Source organism: Mastomys coucha, unplaced genomic scaffold (genome assembly GCF_008632895.1).
Source record: "Mastomys coucha isolate ucsf_1 unplaced genomic scaffold, UCSF_Mcou_1 pScaffold4, whole genome shotgun sequence".
Lineage (NCBI taxonomy): Eukaryota > Metazoa > Chordata > Mammalia > Rodentia > Muridae > Mastomys > Mastomys coucha.
Genome location: NW_022196910.1, coordinates 33002917 through 33025439, shown reverse-complemented (window position 1 = coordinate 33025439; position 22523 = coordinate 33002917). Strand labels below are relative to the sequence as shown.

Here is a 22523-nt window from a genome sequence, read left to right as displayed (position 1 = left end):
TGTCCTCCACAGAGGCACCGGGGCGCACCCATGCTCACACCCACACAGTCTTACATGTCTGCTGTCCTTCACAGAGGCACCGGGGCGCACCCATGCTCACACCCACACAGTCTTACATGTCTTATCTTGCATATAAAATGAATACTTATTTGGATTATGCTAGTGTAGAACTTTTACCGTGAGCTCAAAATTTGGAATTAAGAAGGCAAAAAAGAAAAAAGAAGAAATAAAATTATAATGCTCATCCTCTTTGGAAAAGCCTTCTATGTTAAAATATCAAGAAAAGAATAATCAGAAAAATAAGAATATGTGAAAAAATGTTTGTGTCAGGATTCTAATTTCATCTGGAGTGTCAGAGAAGGCTTCCTTAAGGAAGCAATGCTTGAGCTAGGTTCTGAAGGGAGTTTGGGCTTCCAAGGGCAAAGCTTGAAAGTGGAAGGAATGTTCCAAGAACAGTGTTTATAGTTAAAAGAAAGTGTGCTCAAAAGCTGTGCAATCGCCAGTGTTGCCGAGGCGACAGTGTCATAACACAGTGTTGGAAAGCTCAGTGGGAACCACAGAGGAAGCTGCTTCATGCAGTGCAGGGCTCATGGCTTACGCCTTACGATTCAAGATTCATGAGACACTCACGAAGAATGTAAACAGCAAGAGTGACCCAACCAGTCACCTTTCTAGTTCTACTTGGCTTATTATTTCTCCTTGTTATTGCTAAAGATAAATAATAATACAAAGATTTCAAGTGTCTTATGCAATGTTATTGTATAGTATACTAAAAGTAGTCTTAACAATAACTGTGAGGTTTTGGAGCTATAAAAGAAATAAAAATTGAAAATATTTCTTTAATTTTTAAGCAGTCTAAATTAATAGGTCCAGGAATCAAACCAGTCCACTTATACTTGCATTCTGACGTTAGCCTATAATGCCATCTAATTCTGGTAATTTTGATGTTACTTAACCAACTCCTACCCTGGAACTGTTAGTAGTTGATGGCTACTAAGGCAGAGAGGGAGAGTTAGTTTTTTGTTTTTTTTTAAATGTTGGACTCTGATAGGTTGACCTCATACCAGTGGAAGTCCCTGTTTCAGCGAATATGTGGGAAGCACAAATTGGACTTACTGGGTAAAACAAAGGACAAAAGGTGGGTGGGTAGGGAAGAGGGATGGATCTGGGAGGAACTGGGGGAAAGATGAATAGGTTCAGAATATGGGAAATTCTCAGAGAGGAGAAGTTAAATAAAATAATGAAAGATTACTTAACAGATACAGATACATACTGAATATAAAAATGTTAATGGAATATTTTCATAGAAGGAGCTTAATAATTTAATAATTTCCAGGAGCTTAGGGAATGGCTCATTGGGTAAAATGCTTCCTGCTCAAGCCTTAGGACCTGAGTGGAGAATCTCATGTATCCACATAAAACCACACCTATAATAAAAACCATCACAGGCCTAGAGCACAGTGGCAAAGCAAGAGAGCCATCAGGCTTGCTGGCCAGCCAGTCCAGACAAAATGTTGGGTTCCAGGTCAGTGAGAAACCTTGTCTGAAAAAGTAAAGTGGAGAGGAAAAGACACACACACACACACACACACACACACACACACACACACACAGAGTAACCCAAACATGAATTTTAGGAATGGTTTCGTAGGGCAGTGGTGGTGCACGCCTTTAATCCCAGGCAGTGAGAGGCAGAGGCAGACATATTTCTGTGAGTTCGAGGCCAACCTGGTCTAATAGAATGAGTTCCAGGACAGCCAGCACTACACAGAGAAAACCCTGTTTCTACAACCCCCCCCCCCCCCAAAAAAAATGGTTTTGTTTTTAAGAGAAGACTCACTGGGTGAAAGTGCTTGCTCCAAAACCTGATGACCTCAGTTCAGTCCCTGGGCTCCACATAGTACAGTAAGAGCATACAGGCTCTTGCAGGCTGGGTGCTGTCCTCCACAGAGGCACCTCAGCACGCCCATGCTCACACCCACACAATAAATGTAATTTTAAAATAAAAAGATAATGTGCATAGAGACAGCTAATGTCATGTCTCCTTCTAAGGACTACTCATGTATTAATTAGCTGCGGTAATTGTTGCAGGGCCTCTAATAAGGAAGTACTCTTGCTGTTAAGTTGATGGCAGAAGTAGTGTGACAGAAAGCGACAGTCTTGTCTATGGAACCTTCTGTTGAGGAACTCCTTAAGGTAACAGTGACTAGTGTACAGTAGAGTCCTTTCTGCTAGAGAGAGACTTAACGGCTTTTCTTTTGGAGTGTAGGGGAGATCCCCTAGGAGCATTCTTACAATGAAAAGCAGGAAATGATATTAGATGGCATCTTTTGTGACTAGCTAATCAGTTTAGTTCAATATTCCATAATGTTTAAGCTGTACCTGTCTACTATATCAACATCTGTTAGGCATAAGATATATAATTATTTGTTGAAGCTGAGAATGAAATGTAACCCGGTAAAACATTTGTCTTGGCTTCCTCAGACTGTACCTGTTCAAACGCCTTCTCATTCAAGACAGTGGTAAAATCACAGATGAATGAGAAGATAATAAGGACTATAGAAATTCAGAATAAGAATACTGATAACTACTTTTCGAAAAAGATGAGGTGCACAGGAGCTTTTCTGTGTGAATTACTAATTCAGCTAAGGAGGGTAGGGACCGCTTCCCATTCAGAAGTGATTGCCTGCACAGATAACAAGCGGAAGTGTGCTGGACAATACAAACCAGTAAGCAAGCACTTAAAAAGAGAAAACCAAAGTTTACAATGATGGATGCTGTGTGAGAAGATGGGAAATGTTGCCATAAATGTGGGTCCTGGTTGTATAATCGATGAAATTGTTAGTCACAACTTTTGGGGTCAAGAAGTGACAAAACACTTCTAAAAAATGAAAAAACCTTCTAAAAGCATGTAAACAGAAATAATTTCAAGGATGTGTGTAGAACACTGATGGGGTGATGGGGACACGAAGAGCAAAAAGGGGAAGGAAGCAGGAGAGGAGAGGGTATGGGGAGGGATAACTGACAGGAGAGAACGTGGAACACGCCTTATAGAAACCTACTGTAGAAGCTTCCAGAAGTACGTACATATGTGTATACATACAGAAAAGGGGATTAAATGCTGTTACCCTGTGACAGGGCACCATTTCCTTCCCAGATATCACAGGCCGTTAAATAAAAATCTCAGTGCCATGTGTGAGTTGCTCTCTCTGAGTTGTTAGCCAATGAAGTACTATATAAGCCACCTCCAAAGAGCTACAAGCTACTGCCATTTATTTTAGCTACCTTCCAGACCATGATAGAAAAACCCTATTTTTTTTTTTAAAGACATCACATACTTGAGTTGTAGGATATGAAGGAATCAAGTTTCTGCTCACCTGGAAGCTCTCTCCTCACTGGCTATTTTCATGGTTCTAGAACATTCTATGCATACTAGTGGGACATCAAAAAGTCTTACTCAGTTGTGAACACTGAAAACTCTGATAACAGCTGGCATGGCAGGATATGCCACTGACATGGCATAGGACTAACCAGCAACATTCTAGCTGGATTTAAAGCCCACCCCACAAGATGGAGCTCATGCCTAATATTGTTAACTGGGCCAAAATCCCATAACTGGCTAGGTCATGGACCCTAAGAGACAAGTTAATACTATTATTCTACTAAGTGGACATAGCAATACACTGTCCCAGCCCCGTGTTCTTATCTTTATACCCATAGGTTAGTCCATATGTCCATACAGATCTCAGTTCTCATCAGAGAAGCTGGCTTTTTCAGTAGATGGTGATTAATATGGAGATCCACAACTAATTAACCTGCGGAGAATAAGAGACTATTAGTGCTTAGATTTAAATGAGGTATCTGTACCCTACCTCTTCACCATAAGACTCAGAAATCATTTCAGAAGAAATGGTTAAAAAAATTATAAAAAGACAGGGGTAGTGGCTTTCTGTAGTAAAGCCATATTTTCCAGGCATGACAGCATCATTGAGCATATAAAGTTATGACACAATGCATAATATATCAAATCAGCCAAATTAGAAACATGAGTGGGGGATGGGATCATGGAATCTCACCCCTAGCTCAAGAGATATTAGCAGTTGATGGAGACTAGGAGACAGACAGACAGACAGTTTTTATAAGACCCTGAGAGGCTACCCATTTTCCAAAAGATGATGTTAAACCCATGCACATATATGCAACACTTAGTGGGCTTTATGGGTTTACCAGAAATAGCTCTTAGGGTAGAGAAGGAAAGGCGATGGGGTTTAAGGGAGGAAGGGGGAGGAGCTAGGAAGAAATAGGAATGCATTTGACCAAAGTATATGCATGTATATAAAATTCTCAAACAGTAATTTTAAAAAACCCAAGGGATAATTGGAATCATGATTATTTGACATAACTAGAACTGAGGTTGATGTCTTAAAGTGTAGCTAAAGGAATTGAAGATACATTGGTAAGGTAGAAGGGTAGAATATTATATCTAACCATGGGTTAAATATTCTTTCATGGGTAAATGAGGCTTTATTTACCACTTTTGATAACATGTAGGTACTGATAGTTTTATGCCTCTGATTTTTACATTATGCCTAAGTTGTAGCCAAATTTGAGAGATGTGATAGTCTATCATAGCATTATTTAAATTGAAAAGTATTTCATGACACTTTGTTTAAATTGCACTGAGAATCTGTAAGGCATAAATGATAGTCAGACCCCAATTGGCTTTTAGTGCTTGCTAGCTCTCTTTCACTAGCTGTGGAAATACTGCCCCTGTTAGAGCGTGTTGCCATAAAATGCGTAATGTAATGTCAAGCCAATAAAAGGAAAATGTGTTTTGAGCACGGTGGAAACTTTTGAGGACCTTGTTAAACAGAAATTTTTAATAGTATAAGTTTGAAACATCTCTTACATAGTATTGTGTATAGAATATTGTCTTCCACTGCTGCGTGTTCCAAGAATTCTCAGAAGCAGATCCTGATATAATGTCACTTACAAATGTCACAAAAGTATTACTTCATCTTTATCACATCTGGATTTTGTGCCATGTAGATGGAAGATATTTTAAAATACTCCATGTTGAAATTTAAAACTATCTATTCTTGAAAGTGGAAAAACTAAAAAGATACTCGCTTTTGTTTTGCAGTGAACAGCACGTTGGTAAAATTTATTCCAAATGTTCCTCTTTTCTGGAGTATGTCAGAATGTCTCTAAAGAAGCTTGGGTTAGATGAGTCCAAGGTCAGTGAATGGTTACCTTTTACTTCACACAGTACAAGAATTCCTCCTAGAGTTGTGGGTTAAGGCAGGATTTGCTTTCTGCTTATCTCCTTCCTATGAAAAGTCTGAATTATATTGAAATTAAGCCTCTATTATCTTTTTGCAACTCACCTTCCCTGTCAAATATATGGAAAATTTATTATCATATATCTCCAAAGAGACTTCTTTATGTTATTTTGTTAAAAGAGTAATGTCACTAAATAAAATAGGGTTGGAAAGCAGAATATTATCAGTGTAAATTCGAAGTAAAAAAAAAAGAAATGATTAATTTTAAAATTATTTATTTGCAGTTTTGTGGCTAACTATAACTTTCATTATTAAATTCAGAGAGCCTAATTCAGAAAGCCTTAATAGATCTTTCTGTTAAGTTGTAACATCACAGTAGCTCTGAACTAGCATTTTTGATAACATTGTTGAAAGTAAATAGTAAGCTAGTTGATGCTAAGGGAAAAAACTCAATATAATTCCAATTATACATTAACTAAAAAGTCAAGTTGAACTGCTGTTACTCTGGCATATTAAATTGATTTTAAATTGGAAAGTGATTATCTATTTCTCAGTTTCTTTTCTGGTTGATGTGATAAAATGCCCTGATAAAAGCTTTAGGAAAGATTTAGTTTAGCCCACAACTCTAGGTTACATCCTTCCATAACAGGCAAATCACAGGGTAGGTGTTTGAGGGAGTTGGTCATCTCATACCCACATTCAAATACAGAGAGCAACACCAGCCCATTGTCTCTACTATTACATAGTTCAGTGGTGCCTAGCTCAGGACAGTGCTACCCACAGTGAGTGAGGCTTTCCACCTCAATTTGTTAATGTAATCAGTATAATCCACCATAGACATGCTCATGGATAGACAGTCCTACATTGAGTGGATCTAGTTTATGCCAGGTGATAATTAAAACTATCCATCACAATATGAAATTATTCTTTTGAAAAAGAAAACATACACAGGCATAATTATTGAATGAACATGATTGTCTACTGTCCTGGTTGTCATTGTGAGATATTTGTTTATTTATTTCTTAAAGCAACTAGACTGGTAGGAGTTCCATTGTTGTATTCCCTATCAAATGAAAGAGCTGAAAATTTAGAAATAAATAAACGAGAAGATATATGTAGAATTCACCCAGTATGTATACACAATTGCTGACTGCATGACACTACTTACTATTTATCTGTATTTGTGTATAAGTAGATAAGACCTAATTGATATCACTTTTGTAAGTAGTTTTACTTAATAAATGAAGCCTCTTTTACTTTTGAATGAGTGCTTACACTGGATACTATGGCTTACTTAAAGTCAAAACATACTATCATTTTCCAAAAACACCACCACACACACAAAGAATTCAGGACTAATGTTTATTCTTTCTTCTGTCTTTGTCTTCTCAAGTTTATTATTGATAATAGTAACCATCTTTCATACATCTATTAATGTGTACTTATTAGAATAATATGATTACCATGTACTAAGCACTTTGTGAGAGATGCTCTGCTAAAGACATCACATTGCCTCATTTTCTCCTCACAAAAGCATTTACAATAGACAACTGAAATCATAGGGCAAACCCTGGATTGCCCCATACTGGAGAGATACAGGAGACTGTACACATAGGAACATAGCGAACCACAGCTAGAAAGTCTGGCAACTTCTCAGAGGCTCAGGATGGACAGTTCTAAGAATAAAAACTAGAGGTGTCCGGCCTATTGTAAGTGGTCCCGTGCTGTTGAGATGTTTGCCTTGAATACAACCCATTTCTGATGAACATTGGTGAGAAGGCCCCTCACTATTGAGGCAAGGGAAGCGAAAGAGTAACCATTTTTAGTAAGTGATTCGTTCTTACCAAGATCCACTTCTAGAGAGACAGTATTTAATCAGAACACAACTACTGGAGATTCATCTCCACCTAACTGAACAGAGCAAAGGAAATATCCAACATTAGTCAGTTCTATCAATCTGTCCCACACAATAGAACGTGAAAATACAGAGAAGTACTGGGAAATTTCATAGACCAGAAACATGTTTAGTACAGATCCAAGCATAAGAGTACAAATACTACTTACCACCACGCTACTAAAGACATGTTCATGACAGTGCTTTTCACATAGTACATCATTTTTACACCAAAAATTTACAATGCACACTAAAGTCAATAAACAATTTGAAGAGATGGAAGTCATCACAGCCACATGAGATATGACAAGGACACTAGAAATTATAATCTCCAATTGCAAATGGAATAATATGCTAAAAGTTGAGATTAATAAACTGGCATCAGACGAGAGCAGATAGGCAATATAAGCAGAGAGATTTTGGAAATAGTTAAAATATTATTAAAATAGAAATACTTAAAAATCTTATACCCAGGCAGACAGACTATAAAAGCCAGAGATGGTGGATGCCTCTAAGGAAACAAAGCAGGACTGATGCACATATAAACTCACACAGACTGTGATAGCATGAGTAAGACCTGCACAGGTCCAACCTACACAGATGCGAGCACAGAGAAGTGGACAGAGTCCCACCTCTAACCAAGAAGCCATGTGCAATTGATACCTGCTGGGAAGGGGAAATCTCTCTGGTGGGGTGTCAACCATATTCTGTAACAGGCAACATGCTTAGGGATAGTTAGCTAACACAAAACAAGAATCCATGGTTTTATGGTTTGGGGAGCTTTTTTGTGGTGTGTGGGGGCAGGGTCTGCATGTGTTTGTGTGTATGTGCACATGTCTGCGTACATGTGTCTGTGGGTGTATATGCCTATGGCTGTGTTTATGTATATATGCACCTGTCTGTGTGTGTGTGTGTGCGCGCGTTTTATTGGGATTGGTGGCCTCTTTGTTTCATTTTGGTAATTTTTTTAATCTTACAAGTATTTGTTTTGATGCTCACTGTTTCTTATTTTAAAGAGTAAAGGAAAGTGAGAACATGAGGTGTTAGGTGGGAGCAGAGGGGGCAGACCGGGAAGGAGTTAAAGGAAGCAAAAAAGAACAATCAAAATATAATGCCTGGGAAAAAAGGAAATATTTCTGAATAAATGACTGAATGGATGAAAAAAACTTAGTATAGGCAGGCGGAAGGAATTTCGTGACTTACTAGTATACTGAACACAGCAGAAGAAACAAGCTCTGGAGTTGAAGATATGTGAGCAGTGAACTCAATCAGACTGTAAAACAGAAAACAAACAAACAAAGGAGTCCAAGCACTGGACAAGCTAAAGTTTTATCAGAGTGAAGAAAGTAAAAGGAACAGAAGAAGTACTTGAATTGCTAATGATGGAAATGTCTTCCATTGGCTAGTTACCAAACCACAGATCCAGAAATCAGAGACCACCATCAACACCAAGCAAGACAAGCAACCAAAAAAAAAAAAAAAAAAAAAAAAAATGCATCAAGACAGATATCTTTAATCAACAGAAAATCACAGCTACATTCCATTTAATGTGAGAAACAACATTTTCTCAATAAGATAAGAAGCAATATTTTTTTCCTCCATATTTTTCAAGCTCACACTCTGACTGCTGGCTTGCTCAGTCAGAGAAGAAAAGGAGTGAATGGTATTTGATTGGGAAGAAGGAAGACTGTTCTTGTTCAGGATGGTGTAATAATGTTCATGGAAAAAATCCAAAGAAACAACGAGCAATTAAAATAATAAAATTAAATAAGGTAGGATATAAAGACAACATAGAGAAATTTGTTTTCCTCTGAACTAACAATGAACAGGTTGAATTTGAAATTAAGATACATCAGCATTTATGTGAGCATACTCTCCCGACGTGAAAGATATAGTTGTTCTAATAGAATACAAATGAAATGCCTCTAAAGTAGAAAACTAGAAGGAAGTAAGTGGAGAGAGTCTGTGTTCATGTATAGGAAGATTCGCTTTTCTCAAGATGTCAGTGCTTTCCACCTTGGGTCACCTTGGGTCAGTACAATCTCAGTCAATATTTCAGTAAGTTGTAAATCTTGTACATTTAGAAACCGTTTCTAAGTCTGTTGTAGGAAAGAATCAAAAGAGGTAACAATAGTAACTGAAAAGAAAGCTTAAAAATTGTCACTAGGTAGCTTTAAGATGTACTGTAAAGACAAGTTGATATTTGGAGAATAGTAGACAAATGGGTCCAGGAACAGAACTGAGAGTCCAGAAATAGACCCACCAAATGCAGCCAAGCAATCTTTGGCAAAGAGACAAAGGCAGTGGAGTAGAGCAAAGAACCTCTTCACCACGTGCTGTTCAGACAACAGGACAAACACAAGTAGGTAGGTGACTCTAGAAACAAACTTTACATCTTTCCCAAACTCGAAATCAATCACATATGAAAATGTGAAATATAGATCTATGACACTTATAGAAGAAGCAAAATCCTAATTCATGAAGTTACCTAAACTTATGAAAGGAGTACTACTAAAAATGGATCCTAATGTAAAGTACAGTCTTGGGCAACAATGATGTACAGACTACCTATAGCCAATGCAGTGTTCTTGTGACAGTAGTAATGAAGGTCTGCTTGTGTGCTGTCAGGGCACATTACAGGTGTTCTGAACTTTCCTAAAAGAAATAGTGTAAGGAGAAAATTATTCATGGTAACTGCTTCCATTATTCAAAATTCATTTAGAAGGAATCTCAGGAAAAGACAAGTATCACTGAATAAAAAGATTGTCTTAAATGATTTCTTGCTTTTAATTAACTAATAAAGATGTTAATAATAGGTCATTATTAACATCTTTTCTTTTCTTTTTTTTTAAATTTATTTATTATTATATAGACACACCAGAAGAGGGAGTCAGATCTCATTACAGATGGTTGGGAGCCACCATGTGGTTGCTGGGATTTGAACTCAGGACCTTCTGAAGAGCAGTCAGTGCTCTTACCAGCTGAGCCATCTCACCAGCCCTTGGTTTTCTTTTACAATCATGTGACCCATTTTATTTTGTTTTGTGCTTTAAATATAAGGTGATTTGAGGGAGAACAAAAAGTATAAGCTGGAATTCACTGAGAAAGAGGAGGACCAACAAACATCTTAGGGTATAAAATAGTGGTATACTAGGAAAAGAAGCAAATTGGTAAGAATGTATTTGGGGGTGGGTTGTTGTCTTGATTTTAAGCTAAAGAGATTTTAAAAAGTAGTGCCTTTTAGGTCAGTGTTTGGAAACAGGGAAAGTGATAAAACCAAAATTATATTTCTGATATAAAATACAAATATTTTGTTTTACATGCATACCATGAAATAGAAGCATTAAAATTAGAATTTTCAGAATCAATAGATATTTGTATATAACATTATTTCAAGAAATCCTAAATGCTATGTACAACTTTAATATTTAAATATACCAAAAGATTTAAAAGAGCTTTGACTATATCCATAATTGTTTTATTAATGACATTTCTGTGCAATTCAATGCGTGGCAAATGGACTGATATGCACTTATCAGTGTAGGTAACTGAATTACTTACTACAATTGTTTAAGTTGTAAACATGAAAGGAAACTAAAGATTCTTAGACATCTCTTTTCAACGGACACCAAGGCTACATGTGCTGGATTTACAGTGACTTTCACAAAGCATGAAGAGTTTCTCCACGAGTCTATAGTCAGTAGTGAAAGCCCACTGGACTTAGATCTCAGGGCATTTTTCAAACTGCACCACTGGTCTGGATCGGAATTTGTAGTGAGAAGCCACTCCATGTACTCAGCAGCACCTCTGGCCTCTGGCCACTAGATGTCAGCAGTAGAACGATTATAAAAAAAAAACTTGGCATTTGCCAAAATCGCCCCCTGTTGAGAGTCACTAATTTTGAGCTCTTTTTTCTTTTTTGATTCTCTCTGCAGCAGCCTAACAGTGGCATTATGTCCCTGTGTTTTAAACTGCGGCTTTTCATCCCCAAGCAGGGACAGGAAAGGCAGGCATGGTGTGCAGACTGCAGGATACTGCTTCGTCCTTGAAGACTTCATTCAAAATGATTCCTTCTTTGCTCCTTCATTTTGGATAGTTGTAATAACTTTGAGTTATGTTTATTGACCCACTTCATAAAGTATGGACTATTTTAAATGCACATTTACAATCATCCAGGAAAGTTAATCCTAAATATGTACCTCTGAAAACAATCAACTGTGGCACAATATCTAGTACCTGTGGCAAGTAACAGGTTTACAGGATTCTCTTCTTTTTAGAAGCTGAATAGTATTTCACTGTGTGTGTGTGTGTGTGTGTGTGTGTGTGTGTGTGTGTGTGTGTGTGTGTCACAAGCACACAGATACCGGGGAAGGAGGGTGTTGTTGGGGGGGGGGGGTTGTTTTTATTTTGTTTTTTGTTTTTTTGGTTTTTCGAGACAGGGTTTCTTTGTGTAGTCCTGGCTGCCCTGGAACTCACGCTATAGACCAGGCTGGCCTCGAACTCAGAAATCCACCTGTCTCTGCCTTCCAAGTGCTGGGATTAAAGGCGTGCACCACCACAGCCCAGCGGTTTTGTTGTTGTTGTTGTTGTTGTTTTTAATCTATTAATCTGTCAGTGAAAGAATAGGTGGTTATTACATCTTGGCACTTACGAATAATGCTCTGGTAGATATTGGAGCCTAGATATTTTTCCAAGGTGGTGATTTCATTTCCTTTGGATATGTGCCCAGAAGGAATATGGAGTCTCAAATCTTAATAATTAAAACCCAAATATGAAAGAAGAGAAGGAGCAATCCCCCGTAGTTTACCTTTTATTTTTAAAACAAATCAAAATATCTATCTTACTTCTCTGAAGAGTCACATTCCCAAAGAATACCTGTCTACATAATTGTATGATTTCTAAAAGCAGTATGTATATAAATTCAATCCTCTCTTGTTTCTACAAAGAAATACAATGTCAATAATCTTTTGAGAAATAGTATGGTAAGTTTCTTACACCATGGTCACATGAGCCTCTTTGCCACTGGCTTTATCTATCCATGCTTGCTTGAGAGGATTTAAGAAATTAACCTTTTGATGGTGGTGGTGTTCTTCTATCAGCCAGGGACAAGCAGATGGCAGTCCTTTGTTCACCCTAGCTTGATGCCTGGCTTAGTGGACAAAGCTGTCTTATGCCTAGAACTCAAGAAAATCAAATCAAATCAAAGCTGGTCAGCGAAGTGCTGGTGGAGCAAGACAGACAGGAAATCTGTCATCTGCAAGTCATCTGACCAGCACAAAAGAACTGACCCTGTTTTTTTGTGGGGGACACAGGTGAGCCAGCCTCAAGGGCTAGTGCTGGCCCTGCCACTCCTCTATCATGAGGGCATGTGGGTTCAGGGTGATGCCTCACCCTCCTTGTCCCTTACCAAACAAGTCCAGAGAGTTGACCCCACAGCCATGTGAGTGGGAGAGCAGGACCTGCACCTCCTGAATAGCACAGAAAGCCTGACCCTGGTGTAGGAATCAAAGGTGAGCCTGCCCTGAGAGGGGTGGGCAAGCTGGCTGTGCCAGTCGTCTTGTATGAGGTGACGGGTGCAGAGGTAATACTACTCTCTCAACACCCTGGCTGTTCTTTATGCCCCATGGTTGGTTTTCTCAATGTAAGTGCTCCAACAGTTGGTGAACATGTATTTAATTGTTGATTCTTCTTGATGGACCATATCCTTTACAGTATGTAGTGACCTAGTGACCTTTTTACCTCTTTCGACTGTATGTCTTTTGGTTTTTTTGTGAGGTATCATGCCTGCCTCCTACGACCATTCACTGGATACACGCTACTATATCCTTTGTTTTTCTGTGTGATTCTTTATTGTTGAGTTGTCTTTTAAAACAAATGCTTGGATCTTTTGGTTTGATCCAGTCAACTGGTCTAAATGTCTTAATTTGGAGCATTGAGAGCATTAACATCTATCTACATTATCATTAAGATGTTCACTGACTATAGTTACTACATTTCTAGGTGGTTCTGATACTGTTTTGTTTTGTTTGCTTTTCTTCCTCCCTTCTTTATCTTAGACATGTATTGATTACTGAATTGGAAATGCTTGAGTCTATTTGAGCTCTCATTACTTAAAAAGATTTATTTTGTGTGTGTGTGTGTGTGTTTATATGAACATTTATATATGCGGGCAGTGGAAGCCAGAAGAAAATGTTGGGTCCCCTGGGTCTATGTTATTGGCACTTGAGTCGCCCTCCGTGGATGCTGTGAGCTGAATCTAGTCCTTTGCAAGAACAGCAAGTGCTCTTAAAGACCAAACCCTCTTCTGCCACATAGTCTCATTGCTTAATCTGTCGCTCATAAGATGTATTCTTCCCTGTGCTCTTGTGTTATGACTTACTTTCTCTTCTGTGTGGAATTTCTTTAAGTATCTTCTGTAACGCTTGCTTAGTGGGGGTGAATTGATTTCACTTGTGCTTATCTTGGAAAGGATTTTCCATCAATTTTAAGCTTATATTTGCTAGATAAAATATAATCTATCTTGACAGTTATTTGCTTTCATGACCTGAAATATATCATTCCATGTGTTTCTGGTTTTTAAGCTTGTTAAAGTTTTGTTATGACTATATGTGTACATATGTGAGGGTACATACCTTAGTGCAGTACACATGTGGAAATCAGAGAACAGTTGTGTAGAGTTGGGTCTCTCCCTCCTCATTTATGTGGGTTCCAGGAATTCAACTCAGGACAACATCTCACACCTTTACCATCAGAGCCACCTCCCTTAGTTTTTAAGCTTTCTGTTAAGGGATACAGTGTTGTTCTGCTGTGCTTGACATAGGGAGTAATGAGTTTTTTTCTTGCTACTTTGATACGTGGACTCTAGCTTTAACATGTTAAAAATTATATGTCTCAGAGATTCTTTTCTGGCCAAGTCTGTTTGGAGTTCTAAGTTGCTCTTATACTTATCCATCCCTATTGTTCCCTACATATAGGAATTCTGTTATAACTGCATTATATGAGGAGCTCTTCTATTTACCTTAGTTCTTTAGCCAGTTCTGTGCTGGCCAGTGGTATTTTTAGATACAGACTTCCTGCTATGGTCAAAGCTATTTGACTTGAGTGAGTGACTTCATTCTCAGCCCACAGAAACAGGTTATATTCATTTAAAAATGGTGTGTGTATTAAGATGGTCTATCCATAAAGTCATTCGCCAACTGTTTCAATGAACAATGGTTCTGCTTGGAGGGTAGCACAGACATTAGGTGAGGGTATGAATCTGGTTCATTGGCTGTCATAATTTGGAAAAGCATTCATCTCAGATAAAAAGTAACTTATAAAGTCCTCTTCTTCAAACTTGATACAAGAGTTACAGATGTCAAGCAAAGCATTCAGTCTCACTCTTTGTTGTTCTCTTACAAGCCACCTCCCAATTTAATTGTCTATATTTCTTTTGGCTTTATAAATACTTTTGAAATATATAAGCTGTTCTAAAAACCATAGTATAGTGTAAAAACATGAAATAAACAATACTACTAATAGGGAGGCTGAGATAGGAAAAGCAAGATTTCAAGACCATTATGTTGTACACAGCAAGACACTGTCATGTACAAAAAAGCTGAAAGTGTATATGGATTGTACAATATTGGACCTATTTCTCCAATTACCAAATTAGAGAGACCATTGGATGACAATCAACAAATTTCTAATTCCTCATATTTTTGGATTTCAATCAATTAGGAGATGTTGGTAATATTAATTTTCATATTAAGATATTAAGAAAAAGTAATTGTTACTTCCTGTTATTTTTGTTGTAAGAGGTGGAATTAGGTTTGTGTGGGTGTGTTGAAAGGTTACTTTCTTGCTTCTAGGGTGTAGTTTTGCTCCTTATGTTGGTGTTTTCTATCTCTTATCCTTTGTAGGGCTGTTTATTTGTGGAAAGATATTGTGTAAATTTTGTTTTGTCATGGAATATCTTGTTTTCTCCATCTATGGTAATTGAGAGTTTTGCTGGGTATAGTAGCCTGGGCTGGCATTTGTGTTCTCTTAGGGTCTGTATATCTGCCCAGGATCTTCTAGGTTTCATAGTCTCTGGTGAGAAGTCTGGTGTAATTCTGATAGGCCTGCCTTTATGTTACTTGACTTTTTCCTTTACTGCTTTGAAAATTCTTTCTTTGTTTAGTGCATTGGGTGTTTTGATTATTATGTGATGGGAGGAATTTCTTTTCTGGTCTAGTCTATTTGGAGTTCTGTAGGCTTCTTGTATGTTCATGCGCATCTCTTTCTTTAGGTTAGGGATGTTTTCTTCTATAATTTTGTTGAAAATATTTACTGGCCCATTACCTTGGGAGTCTTCACTCTCTTCTATACCTATTTTCCTTAGGTTTGGTCTTCTCATTGTGTCCTGGATTTCCTGGATGTTCTCAGTTAGGAGCTTTGTGCATTTTCTTTGATCATTGTGTCATTGTTTTCTAAGGTGTCTTCTGCCCCTGAGATTCTCTCTTCTATCTCTTGTATTCTGTTGGTGATGTTTGCATCTACGACCTGATTTCTTTCCTAGGTTTTCTATCTCCAGGGTTGTCTCTCTTTCTGATTTCTTTATTGTTTCTATTTCCATTTTTAGATTCTGGATGGTTTTGCTCATTTCCTTCACCTGTTTGATTGTGTTTTCCTGTGGTTCTTTAAGGGAATTTTGTGTTTCCTCTTGAAGGGCTTCTAGCTGTTTACCTGTGTTCTCTTGTATTTCTTGGAGGGTGCTATTCATGTCTTTCTTAAAGTCCTGTATCATCATCATGATAAGTGATTTTAGATCTGAATCTTGCTTTTCCAGTGCGATGGTGTGTCTAGGACTTGCTATGGTGGGAGAATTGGATTCTGATGATGTCAAGTAACCTTGGTTTGTGTTGCTTATTATTCTTACCCTTGCTCCGCACCATCTGGTTATCTCTAGTGCTACCTGCTTTTGCTAAATCTAACTGGAGCCTGTCCTTCCTGTGATCCTGGTTGTGTCAGAACTCCTCAGAGTCAAGCTGTCTCTGGGATCCTGTGATTCTGGGATCCTGTGATCCTGTGCTTGTTAGAGCACCTGGGAGTGGAGCTTCCTCTGGGTGTTTTGGGACTGACTGCAGAGTTTGCACCCAAGGTCTGCTTAGGGCACCAGCTGGTCTAGACAGACTAGAAGCAACCTGAGCCACTGGGCTGGTGGAGTTCCTGTGTGCCAGAGTCCTGTTGGTCCCAGTTATTCCTGGTGTTGGGACAAATGTTGTGTCCTCCTCACCTCTGATCCTGGGCGTGTTAGAGTACCTGGGAGTGGAGCTTCCTCTGGGTGTTGTGGGACTGGCTGCAGAGCTTGTGCCCAAGGTCTGCTTAGAGCACCAGCTGTGATAAATCTCTCTTGATAAATTTCTCTTGAAAAATAATTTATGTAGATACTTGTATTAGTTACCTTACTAGTGCTGTGATGGAACACCATAACCAAGACAAAGTGTAGCAGGAAATGGTTATTCAGCTTATGGTTCCAGATTCTGTCTTGGCACAAAATCAGGGCAGGTGACAGGCATGGTGGCAGGAACAGTTGAGTGCTAATTTTTTGACCTTCGAGAAGAAATTCAGAGAGAAAACTGGGACTGGTTTGTGACTTCAAAATCCCAAAGCCTGTGCCAATAACATACTTCCTCCACACGGCTTTATATACACTAAATCTACCAAACAGTTCCACCAAGTGAGCACCAAATATTCAAACATCTACGTCGATAGAGGACATTTTCACTAAAACCACCACAGTCTTCTATACACAAACACAGGCATCATGAGTGTCAACTAACTAGGTGGAGCAGTACATGATAATGTTCTTCTAAAGAGTAGACACTAGAAATGGGATGAAAAGAAACTCCCCAGTTTAAAGAAAAATAAATCCTTGTAGACATTGTCTCAGCCAGACAGTCAAGGTCAACATCAACAGTGACAGGATTGGAGGCTAGTGTGGACCCTTGCTATGAGGCATGGACACGGTACTGTACACCAGTGTCATCCTCACCCTCGACTTTTGAGGGAAAAAATCTAAATCATACTAGAAGAGTATTTTCTAATATATGACCAATAGTTCTCAAAACTGTTAAGGTCATAAAAACAAGAATAAGAAAGTCAAAGCTAACACAGCTAATGTTATACACCATCCTTTGTTTGATTCCAAAACTGAAAAAGTAGTAAAACCTATCTAAAAGCCAAGGAAATCCGAATATAATATTGGCTTCAGTTAATAATGAATCCACATTAGTTCTTAAAATAAATATACCACTGTATAAGATAGAAAGATGAGAGGTGGGGAAACTCCAGGAAGTATTGGGATAGGGGAGATACAAGATCAGAATAAAGTTTTAGAATTTTATTTTCAAAAATAAAATATAAATATGGAAATGATGATAAGATTATCAAAGCTCTACTAAAACATGATTTTGTGTGTGTGTGTGTGTGTGTGTGTGTGTGTGTGTGTGTGTGTAAATGTCCCCTTATGTTGATATCTCAGCATGAAGACGTAACTCAGCATTTAGGTACACTTGCTGCTCTTGCAGAAGATCAGGATTTGATTCTTAGTACTCACAAAGAGTGGCTTTAGTTCCACAGAATCTATCACCTCTGGACTCTTTGAATAGCCTCATATACACAGTAAACACATGCACACATACACTAAGGCAAACATGCATGCACATAAAATAAAAATCAGTCACTAGACAGCATGAGAAAATGTTTTTGAATTTCTGCTCATGCAAATATTGTGCTAAAGTATTTTATCATGTTAAGTATTAGTGATTATAAAATAGCTGATGTAATTTTCATTTTATAGGGGAATACTGAGACATAAGTACAGTTCTTTTTTCTTTCTTTTTGGAGACTTTGAAGTATTTTATTTTAAATATTTAATAAAGGCAAAAAAAAGTCTGAAAAGCTAATTCATGGGCACATGAATTTCATTTTTCTAAATGCAGGCACAAATAGATAAGACAACCCAAAATGTCCAAGGCCACAAACTTGCTCACCAATTTCTATGCAAAACTCTAAAGCACTTCTGTTTTTACTCTTTCTGAATTCTCATTCGGCTACCTCTCTCATGGTCCTCATTTTCAACTTCACGCACACACACACATTTATTTGTATGCGTGTGTGTGTGTGTGTGTGTGTGTGTGTGTGTGTAGTTGGATACATACTATATATATATATATATATACATACACACACCTATATATATGCATAGACACATATACACACATATATAAAGTGAATTATATATACATATATGTATATATAATATATACTATATATATATAATTTTTCTTTGATTGGAAATAGATTCTCTTCTCATGCAATGTATCCTGATTATAGCTTCCCCTCTCTCTACTCCTCCAAGTTTCTCTCAACCTTCCCTTTCCCTCCAGATCCTCTCCCTTTCAGTTTCTCATTAAAAAAGAACAGACAAACCTTATCTCTAAATAAATAAATGGATAGCAATAACAATAAAATTGCAGGCTTCTAAGAGGTAAGACCCAATCATGACAAAATAGAATATGAAGATGTAGCCCGCACAGTCTTCTCACCAGCAAGAAGACACGCAGACACTAGGTTTTTTTCTGCAGCAACGTGTATTGTCCTCATCCAGAGGGAAAAAAGGGTTGAGCCAATAATCTGCACTGCTTATATACACCACAGTGCAGCGTGTCTGTTCACAGCGCGGCGTGTCTGCCCATGATTGGCTGTTCGCTCATTACCCTACGTAACGCCCCAGAATGGGCCGTGACTTTTCACTCTACGCACATGCGCAAACAGTTGTTTACTAGGAGTTGACGCCATCTTGCCATGGCGAATGTCTCTCCAGCTTCACCGCTCCCCACATGAAGAAGCTATAGTATTGAAGAGTTGGAGTTATGTGGACTTTATTTGTTTGTTTTTTTCAAGACAGGGTTTTCCTCTGAGGCCTTGGTTATCCTAGAACTACCTCTGTAGAGCAGGCTGGCCTAGAACTCACATACATCTGCTTATCTCTGCTTTCTGAGTGCTAAGATTATAGGCATACACCACCACTTCCTGGCTTTAAGTAGACTTCTAAGGCAATATCTAGGTCACTGGGAAAAGAATATTCTAATTTAAGACAACTAGCTTCAGAGCCCATATCTTGTTATATTTACCTAACATTAACAGGCGTCATTAACAGGAAAAATGTTTGTTGGACATGTTTCTAACATTGGCAGTTATCAAGGTAAAGGGCTGCAAAGGAAGAATAATAGGGAAGCCCAAGCTTGCCAACAGATAAATGTATTTCTACAGCAGGCTTTATCTAAAGGCAGAGGAAATTCAAGAAATTACAAGTTAGTGAACAGTTAACAGAATGAGGCTTCCATCTGAATTTTAATTCTTGAAATTATTCCAGACAGGATGCATATGGTCAGGTATCCATCAGGTAGTAACACATATATAATCTCTATATATGTATATATTATCCCAATATATAAGCCCTGTTATAGCCAGAATAATTCAACAGATTATAAGGAGGTTGGGTGCTGGAATAAGGGCCTGAGATGGCTGTTTGTTCAGTTTCCACTCCAGCTCTCTTCAGAACTGACCGTTCCTTTGACCACACCCATGGTCCTCACATGCAGTTCAACTCAAACTAAGGGGTTTCTAGGGGGGTGGAGATTAGACAACAGAGAAGAATTATTTCAGTGCTTCCATCTGCTATTTAATGTACATTCATACAAGAACAACACAGTTCACATTTAAAGTAATTTTCTCATCTATAAACAACCATTTCCCACTTTTTTTCCTCTGAATAGTATACCCATATTATATTGAATTATCACACTTGGGAGCCACTTTTATAGGTCATGTACAAGTCTGCATTCAGCAGTTGAACTTGATGGTTTGTGAGTTAATTGTTTGCATTTCTAAGCTTTTTAATGTCAGTTATAGTACCACAATAATACATAATTGATGGAGTTACATAATCAACAAACTGAATGTAAACACAATTGTTTTTATAAGGTGAGTATCTTTGTGACCAAAGGGGAGTTTCCAGTTGAAACAGCTGTCAAAATACATGAGAACACCAGGAATCATGGTATAACCTGGAATCCCAACACTTGAGGGGCCCAGGCAGGACGACTACAAATCTTTAGGTCATATTGGGCTACACATAAGATCTTTAAAGATTTATTTATTCATTTTATATATGTGAGTACATTGTTGCTGTATACAGACATACCAGAAGAGGGCATCAGATCTCATTACAGATGGTTGTGAGCCACCATGTAGTTGCTGGGAATTGAACTCAGGACCTTTGGAAGAGCAGTCAGTACTCTTAACCACTGAGCCATCTCTCCAGCCCTGTACAACAAGATCTTATCTCATGAAATAAAACTCAACCAACCAAATAAATAAAATACATGTGTGATAGTTTGAGAACACCCCTCAAAGGCTCATATACGAAGTGCTCTATTCCCACTTGGTGCACACCCAGTTAAAAGGTGTGGCCCTGTTGGAGGAGTTGAGTCACTGGGGGTGGAGTTTGAGGTTTCAAACCCCATGGCATTCCCATTTAGTTCTCTGGCTCTTCCCTGTAGTTGTTTAATGGCTACTGCTCCAGCACAATGCCTGCATACTTGTTGTTCTGTTCCCCATTGTAATAGCCATGGACTCAGCCCCTGAAACTATAATCTTCTAATAATGTCACTTCTATAAGATGCCTTGGTTATGGTATCTCCTCAAACAGTAGAAAAGTCACGAAGATAACATGTTAAAACAAGTAAAAGCATAAAGAGTCAAAGAGAAAAAATTTAAAAGGATATTAGATTGTCCTCATATGGATCTAATTGTATCTTTTCAAATTCTTCTAGTGCTCTGAATTTCTAAAGCTTAAAAGTACAAAAGTGTACAGTGGCATGCTGCATGCACTTGTCTACCCCAGTAGGTCTACAGTATCAGGGTTAAAACCTGATCATGGACAAGAGGCATTATGACTCCAAAGGGAGGCTGTCTCCTGAGGTAGCCCAGTTGCTGACATCTCTTAACTCAGACGTGTTCCATATTGATCTCTGCTAAGTCTGTGGAGAGATCTGTGTGCTTTCTTTATTCAGGCATAAAGGTGCCCTAAGAAATATTTTGTTTTAGCTAACACTGAGTTTGAGCATTATTTCCTGGCCTTCACAGTGCTTCAATAATCCTATTAGATTTCCTAGTTGTAATTAGCTGGGAATTTTTACTAAGAAGCGGTCTTACCAGACAGGGTGTCTCAAGAGTTAGAGACAGCAGTTAGGCACTTATTATCAGAGCAGTCTCACACAGAAAGAAAAACTATTTTACTGCCAGTGAGAAGCTAGAAGTTGTAGGGCTCCCATCACTAATTATTTATGTTACAGCCAAAGAATGCTAGAATCCGACCTTCACCTACTTGCCTCAGACAGACCCTGAGAGTTTATCTTGGGGCTGCCAGGATAACCTAGCCCAAGAAGAAAGACACCACTGCTCCTCCACCTTGCACCTGGCTATTTGATTTTACTGACCTTGATGTGGCCATCTCCTGCCTATGTGAATTTTGTAGTTTGCCCTGTTTTCTGTATACTATATAAGCCTAATTTCTACTTTGTACAGATTGCATTCAGTTACAGCACTCCCTTGTGTCTGTTTTCTTCGCCAACGCCTTGTCTACCTGACTAGGACCCTGATCCCACCATGGGTTGAGGGAGGAACTGGCTGGCCCTGGCCGGCCTGTGGCAGTGGCAATCAGAGGCAACAGAAGACCTTAGCTTGCAAACCAGTTTGTTAGAGTCACAGCCATAGACTATTTCTCCTCTATGTCCTGCGATCAGCAGTTGAAAAACAGTATAACTCTTTGGTCTCTGTCATGGTGATCTATTAGTATGGATTTGTGGTATGACTCGGGGTTCTCCATGTTGCCAATTGAGAAGAACCAGTCGCCATGGGTGGTGGAGCGGGGGATTGGTATTCTGCTTGGTGTTGCTGTGGTTGTTGCTGTGGTGGTCTGCTTGGTGTTGCTGTAGTGTTCTGCTTGGTGTTGTTGCTATGATGTTCTGCTTGGTGTTGTTGCTGTGGTGTTCTGCTTGGTGTTGTTGCTGTGGTTGCTCAGTTAGCTCTTGTTGATTTTGCTGCTTAGACACAATGTTAGAGAAGGGTTATCTTAAATTGTATTATACTTATTTTACTTCAGATTTTGTTATAGGAATTTTTTTAATTACTTAACTTTAACCATTGATAAATTTATTGCTGTTTTTATTTCAAAGGTCTCTGAAGAAATTATAATGGACTACTATGAGAAATATAAGCCTAGAATGAATGAGCTAGAGGCCTTTAATATGGTAAGT

The 22523-nt window shown here is 38.4% G+C and overlaps 1 protein-coding gene across 7 annotated transcripts in view; it reads left to right on the top strand.

Annotated features, from left to right (window-relative positions):
* The window catches only part of Mettl25 (methyltransferase like 25), an 81132-nt gene that overhangs the window by 56208 nt on the left and 2401 nt on the right, over positions 1 to 22523 (top strand). For 4 of the 7 annotated variants that reach the window (XM_031348804.1, XM_031348803.1, XM_031348808.1 and 1 more), the window contains 2 exons: positions 5144 to 5237; positions 22443 to 22517. In XM_031348804.1, coding sequence (XP_031204664.1) covers positions 5144 to 5237; positions 22443 to 22517 — 169 coding nt within the window. Of the gene's footprint in view, positions 1 to 2091; positions 3732 to 5143; positions 5238 to 22442; positions 22518 to 22523 lie in introns of those variants that run through there. The other 3 variants (XR_004112676.1, XR_004112677.1, XM_031348805.1) reach the window with 3 other exon arrangements.